The 11,482-nt window shown below is 44.9% G+C and overlaps 1 protein-coding gene across 1 annotated transcript in view; it reads right to left on the bottom strand.

Annotated features, from left to right (window-relative positions):
• Positions 1-8,162: 8,162 nt before the first annotated feature.
• The window catches only part of SPOCK1 (SPARC (osteonectin), cwcv and kazal like domains proteoglycan 1), a 320,719-nt gene continuing 317,399 nt past the window's right edge, over positions 8,163-11,482 (bottom strand). Inside the window, exons 10-11 of the mRNA XM_067304911.1 lie at positions 9,755-9,892; positions 8,163-8,703 (exon numbers count right to left, since the gene is read on the bottom strand). Of these exons, the coding sequence (XP_067161012.1) occupies positions 8,513-8,703; positions 9,755-9,892 (329 nt within the window). The 3' untranslated portion in view covers positions 8,163-8,512. The remainder of the gene's footprint in view (positions 8,704-9,754; positions 9,893-11,482) is intronic.

Here is an 11,482-nt window from a genome sequence, read left to right as displayed (position 1 = left end):
GTGGCTTTGCAGCGTGGATATTGCGCATGGGACGCGCGACCACAGCACAAGTCGCTGGAGCGAAAAGCTTCACAACATCCCGTGCTCTGCCCTAGCGCCGCTGTCACCTTCAAATTCCCTGCGAACGTGGAAAGGAATCATGCTGCCCAAAAAAAAAAAATCATGCGTTACAGACAAAACATGCTCTCTAAATGCGTCCTGGCAGTATAACTGATAAACTACGAGTGTGTGAAATAACTGAAGAAGGGTGGGGACCTGCAGGATAAATGACTAAAATAGGAAAAGAATGAACACATGTCAATAAGAACCACAAACGATAACTATGAATTTCTGTGTGACAAACTGTAAATAATCAGACCATTTCAGGCCTGAAATGTGATCTCTCTTCAGGGAAAACTTGTACTGGAAAAGCCTTGGAGAGGAGAACAAGATGAGAGGAGGCTCTTTGAAATGGCAGGTGCGATGGATTAGCCCTTAAATTCATTACTCAAAACCTTCACTTTTACACCATAAAACGAGTTACCAGCCCACTGCCTACCTTCGCCCCCCCCACGTACAAATGATGCTCGCAGGAGAAATGCCAACAGCATCTCGCATCCTGCTGTAGCTAAAAGTAAGGATGGTGTTTATCTGCCCTCCTGTAGCCGTTCAGCTGGTGCTTCCGGTGTCTTGCTCCCGTCTCCTGAGTCGCTCCGCTCTCCCTTCCCTCCTGGATGGCTCCGGATGCCACGTGATACTCACGCTCGCTACTACATCATGTCCCGTGTGCCAGAACCAGCGGTTGCAAACACAAGGAGTCTTTGCCTATTGGAGGGGGTGATGGGGGGGGAAATTCATGAAATTTAAGGGTTGCAGGTGAAAACAAGGTTCACCCTCCCAGTCGTGCCCGGGCAAGTTAATGGTGTGTGTGTGTCACAGCCTGAAGGCAGCGGCGCAGCCCAGATGTCCTGACTTCTTCAACACAACCCTGCAAGCAATGCGTTGGGACACAGCCTTGCTCCAGTTCTAACAGAGGGTTTCGCGATACTCAATTAGCAAGGTTATTAATTAATCAATTATGTAAAACAGATGCGCAATCAGATATCCTGTTCTACAGTGATACAACTCATTGTTAAAACTTAATTGACTCCCAGGCTTGGGGACAAAAGAAAGAAAAGGGACGAGGGGGAAAAAAAAAAATAAAAAGGGGTGAAGACGTGGGAAAGAAGAATTTCAAATTAGGACGAAGCCTTGCGAGCGGAAGGGACCCTGGGCCTTGCTCTGAGAGGCCGCCAGCAGCCCCCAAAGCGCGTTGCGAGGCCAAAAGCTACCGGCGTATCGGTCTGCTCTAGCAGCCCCTGTAACGCCGTGTATTTCAATAGCCTGCATTCACCTGCAAAAACCTGCAGCTTGTTACAGGCTCAGTTTATTTAGTTTTACTTTAGGCTAGTACTTAGCGAGGCCAATTCCTTGCCGGTTCTGACGAACGCGTGTGTCGCCTGTGATGGAGCAAATCTGCACCTGGATGTTCCTGCTTGCGCAGACTTACTCGCCTGTATTTGTGGTAGCTGAATTCGTGCTGTTCGCTATAGAAAGCTCAGCAAAGCAACCTGCACGTCTCTGTGTAGCAGGGGACACGGTTTCGGCTTAGGTGAGATGTTTTCAAAGCATAAAACCCACATGCTTCTGGCCCTTTTTCTCACATTATGCTCTGGGGCCACTTTCCCAATGTTTAGGGGCCAGATTGCAAATGTATCGGCTGGGAATGGAAGTAGAGGCATGACCCAGCAATGATTTTTTTTATTGAGTAACTAACTAAGGCGAGAGACGGCAGTTATTACCTGGCAGGGAAACTGCATTTTAAGTTTTCTTTACGTACTCTGTCTGCCCAGCTCTTTAGTGGGGAATTGCAGGAATTTATAGCGATCGCCTAAAGAAGTTGATGCTTGAGCCCAGGAGCTGCCAAGCACCGTATATCTTCCTAAATCCGGGGTCAGCAGCGGGGTTGTTTTGCACAGCCCCAGCTGGGAGGGAGGTTTCAGAGCCCTTTAACGCCCATGTTTTAGAGCGTTTGACACCGCTCCGCCTCGCTCCTGGGCTCCCGGGCGCTATTGCCCGCGGCAGCCTGCTGCCACAGCGCGTGGGTCGTGGAGGGCCGATCCTGGGCTGCTCCGAGCCGCGGGAATTTTCCATCCGTGGCCTTGAATAGAAGCAGGATCTGTCCTGAAAAGCAGCTCTGGCCATGGTCTCATTCCCGGGATAAGCTTACCGAGATCTAGATTTGTGTCATCAGGTTCTTCTCCTTCCAAGACTGAATACAGCCCTGTTCCTCTCTCTCTCACCTGCCCCAAAAGACAGTCCAAGTTTCAAAGGTGGCAGTGAGCCGAAATGCAAAAGCTTCTTAATATCTCCCTGCCTCTTTTTAATCTAAATCTCTATGGTGTGCAAAGCTGCTGTGCCTCGTGCGTGTTTTTTTTTTTTTTAAATCTCACCCTTTGATTGTCAAAATTTAAGGGGGAAAAAAAAAAAAGAAACTAAGCATTAGTGATGGCTCGAATGTTAAATACAGAAGTGGATAGCCAAACCAGGAGCGTCTAACGCCGGCAGGGACCCAAGCGGGACGGTGCTGCCTGCAAGGACCTGCCAGTTATTTTTCTGTGCAGCAGCTCCTTTGAGCGCAGAGAGGGGTTGAGGGCTTCATTCCCAAAGTGTATTGCGGAGCGAGCGCTCCCTGCTCCTCCAAAATACGCGGTTACGTTTTGGCCTTGACCAACACTTCTTAGGGCAGATGATCTTAACAGTAAAGATATGTATAAATATATATATATATATATATATATATATATATATATATATATCAAAATACGTGTGTGTGTGTGTGTGTGTGTGTGTGTGTGTGTGTGTGTGCAGCTATGTATGAATGAAGTACGTGCGACACAAAGTCAAGCTTGCGAGCTGCCTGCAATTTTGACTCTAGAAGGGATTAAAAATAAATTTAAAAAAAGCGCCAATCCTTAACGCTTCCTCACAAATAAAATCTCGTTAGCAGCTCAAACACTCTTAACGTCAGGGTTTCGTTTGGTTGTTTGCTTGCCTTGCAGCCCGCCGTGACACAGTGGCTGACGTCTGGTGCAGCTCAAGCACTTTTAAAAATGAAAGCTCAAACGCTTCAAACCGTTTCGAGGGGTTCAGCAATGGGAAGGTTCATTTGCTCTCAATGCCAGGTAAGGCGCCACGCTGCAAGTAATGATGTGTGTTGCCAATAATTGAAGCAGACTAATGAACATGATATAAATTCAACATAAATTTAAGGCAGGTTCTGGACAGCTCTTGACCCTAGACAAGACGTTTTTTCCATGCGTCTTGGCAGCTCAGCCTTATGCTCGCTGCATGGTGGCTTCTTGTCCCAGACCAAGCTGATGGGGTAAGCACTCAACTTCTGCCCAAATAATGCCTGCAGAGTGTGTGATCAACCTGATAATAATAATGATAATAATGCACAAATGATAATAATAATGTCACAAGCCTCCGTGACCGCTCTAAGCCCGGAGCTGTAAAGCAGTCCCAGGGGCCTTGCCTCTTCATGAGAGCACGGATTTGCCCCTTCTATTCCACCATCACGTCCAACCTGGTGATGAAAACGTCCTCCTGGATTTTTGGGGTCTGGGAAAAAACCTCTGGTGGACAAGGAGGCTGATCCCGGGGTTGCTTCATCTTGCCCCACTCAGCCAGCGGCGTAAAGACAGACGAGTTAGTTAGTTATAAGCCTGTTACCTCATGAGATGATAATTGCACAAATCTTTGAAAATAAGTTGAATGCTTTCATGTGGTAATTTGCTTTAATAGTGCCCAAAATATTTGGATGTATGGAGGAAAGGTGAAGGAAGAATGCTTTTAACTCAGCAACTAGCACTGGAATAATGATGTTGGCCGTTTAAAGTCGATTAATAATATCGAAGATACATTGCAATTTAATCACTCAGGCAGAGACACAAAACTAAATATTTGCAAGGGATGATAGCTTTCCCCCTCAGTTGTATTTAATTTAATTTTGTCTCCATTTATAGTGCAGATAATGTTAATGTGACTGTATTTATAGAATTGCCCTGGATAACTTCAGGAGAGACAGTACTAAGGAAAAACATCAAGATTTGCAAACTGGGGAGGAAATAAGATCGAAAGCTTCCTCCCTCCACTTCAGCTAGTTTCCTTATGAAATTGATTTTTTTTTCACAATTTGAAAAGGTCTGATTTTTTTCAGTCATTGCTTGTAGTTTGGTTTCATTTCTGCTTTTAAAGCGTGGTTTTCTATAGCCCTTACATCAGCTTCACAGACCACGGCTGACATCGAACAGCGGCATAACCCCGCAGTGTAAAAGGCCGCCCGGTTCTCCGCGTGGTTGAAACGCTGACTCTCAAGGTACCGCAGTGCTTTTGATCCCCCAAGTTTAATAAATTTCAAGACAGGCAAGCGGGAGTCGCAGACAAATTAAAATTTATTGAGACAGACAAAAAGGCAACTAGTTCAGACTACAATTAAGCCTTTACAGTTAACCAAAGATAGCAAAATGTTCACATTCCAGTTAACTACTTATGGAAAAAGCATTCAGAATTTACTATGCAGTTCTACTTACTATGATAGTCTACATCCAGCTACAGTAGGGACATCAAACTGAAACACGGAATATTTGGATCTCTCCGTACAGCTCTACACATTTAACAGGACCGGACATCAACAGCATTGAGAAAAGTATAAAAAGACCAAAACCCACCTACTGTAGAAAGGGCTTTTTTCGATGTATAGTAACTGTACAAAGCGGTCTGTGTCGTCAAGGAACTCGAACGGCGTACAGAAGGGACTGCAAGAAAAGCCAACGAAGGTAGGGAGCGAAGCTTGCGCGATCCGGCGGTCCGTATCAAGTGGTGACCTTAGAGCTATGTCATTGGCTGCTTGAGGGGGAAAAATGCTACAAAACTTCTAATATCAAAATATTCCCATGCCAGAAATGTACACTGAGACTACAGACTAGGCTGGCGAGGCAGAGAGAAGCATTCACTAACAAACAGTATTGTTTTAAATATAAACTTTACATTTTCAATATAAACTGTAGAATAAATATTAAATAAACACTTCAAATGGCTTAAAATAATGGTCCAGAATAGCTTAAAAAAAAGGCAAAGAAAAGAAGTATTCTTTGTGTTCACAGCGAAGGCCATTAATGACCCAAAAAACCCAACTGTGCTGAAATCTGAACTCAAGGAGATTTTGATTTAACCACAGCAGTTAAAAGGACACCTTGAAACATAAAGCAATGCCTAACAGTATTTCATAGTCTCTAAAATGAAAAGAAAATGAGATTAAGAACTGGTTTGTGTCTCTAAAAGAATGGGACACCTCTGTTTCCCTTCTTACACAACGAGAAAACGTTTGGAAGGTCAGTGATTTGATGCGGATGGGAAGCTTTGTTTTTGCAAAAAAAAAAAAGGCATTAAATTAGGCGGGAAGCAAATTAAATGCTTTACAAAGCTCCCAGCAGAAGCACGAGGAACGCAGGGGGATTGATCTGGAGGAGCTCTGCGTCCAGGCAGACCGGCTCGCTTCTTGTCTCTGCTGGAGTCGAACCTAGCTGAGCTTATCAAGCTGTGGTTTTGGGGGTGTGTGTGTGTGGGGTGTGTGTGTGTGGGGTGTGTGTGTGTGTGTGTGTCCCCTGCACGGGACCGCAGTGATAGACCCAGAGACTAAGGGTTTAATTAATAAAATGCCAGAATGAAGCTAGCCAGGCCAGGCGAGCAGCAAGCTATTGGTGCTGTTCAGAATGTTTCCCCCAGAAACGTACTATTTAGGGAAGCCGAAATGCTGGTTGTGTCTGTTCCTTTTGCAAGTCAGCGTAATTTTCTATGAAAAGCAAGTAGGAAAAGTAGGTGTGTGCCATGTAGCTCACAGTGATTTTTAAATAGCTTTTCGAAAGCTGGAGGGAAACCAAAGGGATCGGATCTGAAGCAGGGTGGATTGCCAGCCTTTCGCAACTGACTGTGCGGGCAGCTTTTGGGGTGTGTGGGGGGTGCGAAACAGCGCACAAAACAAATTGCTCATCATTTCACACGTCCTTCTGCATTAGCAATGATGCAGGCTTGCTCGTTGTTTCCAGGTTATTAATCGAGGCAAATAGGAAATGAAAGAGGAGAAAGCACGCGAGCCCCTGCAGCTTGCAGCATCTGAACCAACAGTTCCCTTTCTGCCTTGCTTTCCTGATCCTGTCTGGAGGCACGGGTCCGACACGGCGGGCGAGACGGGCTGCAGAGCTCGGAGCGGCTCAGCCGCACGCACTGACTACGGACAGGGCGAGGACCATCCCCCTTGGACCAGGGTCCCCGGAAAGCGGCTCCTGCCAAGCGACGTGGGATTTGCCTGCTCCCATTTGCCATGGACCAGGTGAGCCACCTACTTTTTGCTCCGTGCCGCCTCCACCTCCATAGCCAACACTGTAACTCAGAGGCAGAACTTCTCCCCTGGGATGAGTTTTCTGTGTAATAAGCACTTTTTCCGTTCCACAAAAATAAACCACAGGCAAATCACAGGCACTGCTACAATACTTACATCTGCCTCCCAGGGCAATAGTGGAGTTCAGCTACCAGAAAGATCTCCAAAGCTAAGGGAGCTCCTCTTGCTGTACTGGTAAAAGGGGTCCCGCCTGCTTTCTGTTCCTGAAACCTTCGCGTTACAGCCTGGGGACGCTTCCTCGTGTGAGTGTCTGTACTGAAACATTCATACGATCGGGCCTTTAATCCAACAAGAGCAGGCAGCGTGGCCTCTCCTCCAACATCTAACATCAAGCGAAAAGGATGAATCTGACTGCTCAGGGCTGCCAGGTGTGCTCGGTCACATCTACCCAACCGGACTGCTCCAGGCGAAGGATTAAATGCCAACCCGTAATCACCAAACAGCCGGAGCCGCAGGGAGCAGAGCTGCCTCCCTTCGCTGAACATGCAAGTTCACTAACTTGCAAAATTACGTATTAACCACCTATCATAGAAAGGCTTTTTTCCCTTTAAAAAAGCGGATCAATCAAATACATTTGTGGTGTAAGTCATGGACATCAATGGAAGTAATCTTTCTAGCTTGAGGGTAAATTTGTTCCTAAAAGTTTTTCTGTAGTAAAAACAAACAAACAATCCCTACTCTCCCCAAAAATGTGCCTGCGTACATACATATTCCTTTCCTTGGCTCTTCCCACTGCTTTGTGTTACCGAAAACAGCAAAAATAACAAAAGGTTGCCATGGTACATTCCTGCATCAGAGAACTGCGAGGGGAAAAAGGACATCACAAATAATTTAGTGTCAATGATGTGCTGTGATACTGTTGCAGTTAGGAATATATGGGAGATGCTGAGGGAAGCACAGATTGCGTTTTAATATTATTCTTCTCTTTTACGGGTACGTATGAGAAGTGCGGAGCTTGTCAGACTGAGCAGGGGGGGGGCTATGCTTTTGAAACACGACCACCCCGACTTGCTTTTTTAAACGGGCCAAATAAATATTAGCTCTTTAAAATAAAGAAGCGACAGCTTATTACTTTTGACGGTTAGCGTCTTTGACAGCTTCATAGCTTTTGAAGGAGGGCCGAGGGCCAGGCGGGGTGGGAGTCGGGAAGCAGGGGCAGCTCTGCACCACGTCAGTGCGACTCGTAGAGCAAACGGGCTCAGACAGGAGCTGCAGGACAGCTAGCTCGGAGATGGCCATGCCGCTACAGATCTGCAAACCACTCTTCCCTCAAACGCTTTGAAAGGCAGATGAACGGTGTTGCCTGGCTGTGGGGCTGGAGCCGCGGCAGCTGCAGGTTCTCAGCAGCTCTCCAGATCAAGCCCGTTAACGCTTAATGAACCGAGGCAGCGCCGGCGGCGTGCCCTGCACTCTGGCACCTAGCGGGAGTCTTGCCGCCGCCTGCCCTGATGCCTGGACTAAGCCTGTTGGATTCATTTTTGGGAAATGTAAGGAAAAAAGCCCATAAGCGGGCTCCCTTCAGGTTTCAATTTCTGACTCACTCTTTACTAACAGGTAACAGATACAGACTACGAAACGAGGCACCTGCTTTCCTTCTTCATGAAAGAAAAAGAACTGTTTCTGATATAATCCAGGTAAGCATTTATGATACAAGTTTTCATAGGCTCATAACATGGGATGGGCTCCTAAGCCTCCTGCTGGTTTGCTGAGGCCCTTCTGTGACTCTTCCTTTGCAGGGTATGAGCTGTGCAGGAGAGGATTGAGACATGAAATGTTTTTGAAACAAAACTCATTGCCCCTGTGGATAGAGCAAAAATCCCCCAAACCAACTGAACAAAACCTGTATTCCAAACAGTCCTGGTTGGAAAAAAAAAAAAAAGAAAAAAAAGCTGTCTTCAAAATTAAATACACTATACAAAACCAAACTGAGTAGAGAGGGAATATTTGTGCCAGGTACTCTCAGATACAATTGCAGAGATATGATGTGACTTGCAATATTGTGCAAAACGTGAGTCCTCAGAATGGTGGGCACTACCATATATAACCAATTTCATCATCCTTATCATCTTCTTCATCTTCATCATCTTCATTAGCTGCTCTTACATGAATCTTCAGTTTCCCTTCTTTGTCCTTTTTTGCTGCTTCAGGTTCCTCTTCCAAATCATCCAACAATACAACAGATCCACCACTGCCAAAATCCCCTGAGGTTTCTTGCTCTTCTTCTGAAATAGGTAAGAGGGAATGGTCATTCTCCCACGTGACACCAAACCCCTCTGATCAAAGTTCATCACTACCCTTGTAGTTTAAGCTACTGCCATTTGCACTTTTTACATTCATTGGTTCTGCTGCTCATGAAACAACTTTCAAATTTCAATTTTCATCCTGAACTGGGATAAATATATATTGTTTTACAATAAAAAAATTAATTGCCTAAGAAACTATGCATCCCCTGCCTCCTAGAGACTCAACTGATTTTTTTAGGAGAGTACCAACTCTGTTCACATGCGTGCAGACCACAAAATGATTACCCATTTGCAAATACTTTCAGCCTATCATGACTAAGTAGACTAGGCTAAAAATATTTCACAGATTGATTTTATCTGAGTGCTTAAAGCACACTCCTGCAAAGGCACCTATTGAGCCTAACGCCTTCGATGCAATTCTGGGCACCTCTGACCTTCTAGACCTCGGCTTCTCCTACTCTTTCTGGAATAAGAAGAGCTGCATCCACAACTATCACTAAAACATGCTGAAGGAATACCACTTTAATCTCGTTTGTCTAGGTATAAGCGCTAGGTGGTGATTGTACATACAAACATAATATCATACTGTCAGCATTTTCATCAGGCTTGGTTGTTAGTTTATAAAATTTTACACAGTTAAGCCTTCCTTGTCGGAAGAGACAATATTTATGAAGGCCCTGTAAATGCGTATTCCAGAATATACAGAATATATTTAATAACTCTGCATAACAATCCCATATCCTTTATTTTAATAGCAACTACTACATTTTCCAAGCTGGTAGCAAAACCATCTTCTTATCAGTGGTTATTGCCAATTTAATTCCGCTGTACAGCCACAGTCCAAAGGAACAGCATGTGTATCAAGACCCCATTTGTATTATGAATAGGAAAACGCAGGAGCACTTTGAACACTGGTAATTATGTTTTCCCCGTTGTCACTTTTTGTTATCGTGCTTGATCTTACAGCAATGGCAGGGCTTACAACAGTGTTAATTCCTTTGCTATCTGAGGAAAGCACATCATTACTCACCACAACTAACCGTCCCTTGTTTTCTGGAGCCGGCTATCTCATTCCCGTACTTATCAACGCACCAGCACTGCCCTGTACTGCCATGGCACTGAGTTGCTTTGTAATAACCTTCTTCGTTGCAGCGTGGAATGAAAGCACCTGAACAAAACACAAGGTATGATCAGTAACCCGTGCCTCCGCGGGAGCACGCAAGTAGACAGGGCGTTATGGACCTGCTGCTCGTTGAGGTGCAGATCGTTACAAAGTCCTGGGGCCAAGCAGCAAGCAAGTACATGTGATTATCTGGGGCCTGAAAAGGAGCAGAAATTATACGTGGTTATCCATTTGCAGCCAGCCTGGTCCCCGCACATGGAGGGCGGTGGCATATAGTGCTAAGAATAGGTTCAGCCTGTCCCTCAGTGATTAATATTACTCCAAAACCCCTTTCCGATTTAACTCCTGTTCTTGCACGTTTTCCTCCCAGCTGGAATCTTCTCCAGAACTTCATCAATCCTGCATTTCACTTCCCTTTGCACTCCTTCAGTGTTTATCACGTAAGTCTTTCAACAACACTGTAATTATCCCTGGAAGGTATCTGCCATCTGCTATTCAGGCGAAGCTCAAGTACAGCTTCAGACTTACTAAAAGCTCCCGTGTGTAAAACAGACCCAATGAGTAAGTTTTCTGGTGAAAGACACCAGGATTTGAGGTCAATACCTCTTCAGATTTAAAGTCCTAGGATTTGTCTTACAATAAAACCAATCCTGTTTGGCCGTCCAGAGTGTGGATCGTTCAGGCTTCTGCAGGCGGCCAAACTCTCAGGAGAAACCTGCTTTATTGCTCCCACTGTCTTCAGCAGACACGGCAAATGTACTTCAATATGAAAAATCCTCTTGTCCTTCAAGATGAGTTAGCTTTATTCCCGGGGAAGGTCAGTACAGTCACCTTCCATTCTTTGCTAATTGCTTCAATTTGAAACATGGTGCAAAAAAAACAACCAAAAAAAAAAATCAAAAAACTCACCCTTGCCTCAAAATCTCTTGTCTCAAATGATTTTTGAGAAAGTATTTTTCTCCTTTGTCAAAGATACCAGTGATTTACTGGTCACGCAGTACTTATTTTAACTAGTTTCATGTGTATAGCATCTCTTCAGAGAGTCCATGTGTCAAAGGGGCTATATTCACTACCTTTCTCACAGAAAAAATGAATGAAACAGCACTGCCCGAATGTCGTGAAATTACTTATATAATAGGCATAAAAATGGAAGTCAGTCAATCTCATTTATGTGTCTCTCTAGCTATATCTCTCCCTATATTTCTCTCTCTCTCTATCAATATACATAAAATGAATCCTTGAGTTTCCAATCTTATCCCGCTGCAGATCTTGTCCAATGCTAAAACGCCACTAATGTAAGTCTGGAAGATCAGAACAGAAATCTTTGCATATCTGCAGAAAGCTTTGTATGTCTGATAAACTTTCGAGGCCGCTTTACGTTTGTGACTACTAAAGACTCATTTTCACTATTTATCAAAAATAGTTTGAATAAAAATGTAAATGTGGAGGTACTCGGCTTTACCGTTTTTGCAGGTTTATGCTCACTTTCAGGTCCTTGTTATTGACCGAGAAAGGTTTTTTTCATGTTTATGCTCACGCCTCCTCTCAGCGAAGCCCTCCAGATGTTTATCAGGCTATGCACAACCTTGGGAAGGGTGCTCAGGCGCCGACTTCCAGCTGTGCCGCTCAGCACAG

The sequence above is a fragment of the Apteryx mantelli genome, chromosome 14 (genome assembly GCF_036417845.1).
Source record: "Apteryx mantelli isolate bAptMan1 chromosome 14, bAptMan1.hap1, whole genome shotgun sequence".
Taxonomy (NCBI): Eukaryota; Metazoa; Chordata; class Aves; order Apterygiformes; family Apterygidae; genus Apteryx; species Apteryx mantelli.
The sequence above is the reverse complement of the archived record's forward strand: the minus strand, read 5'-3'. Positions and strand labels throughout refer to the sequence as shown.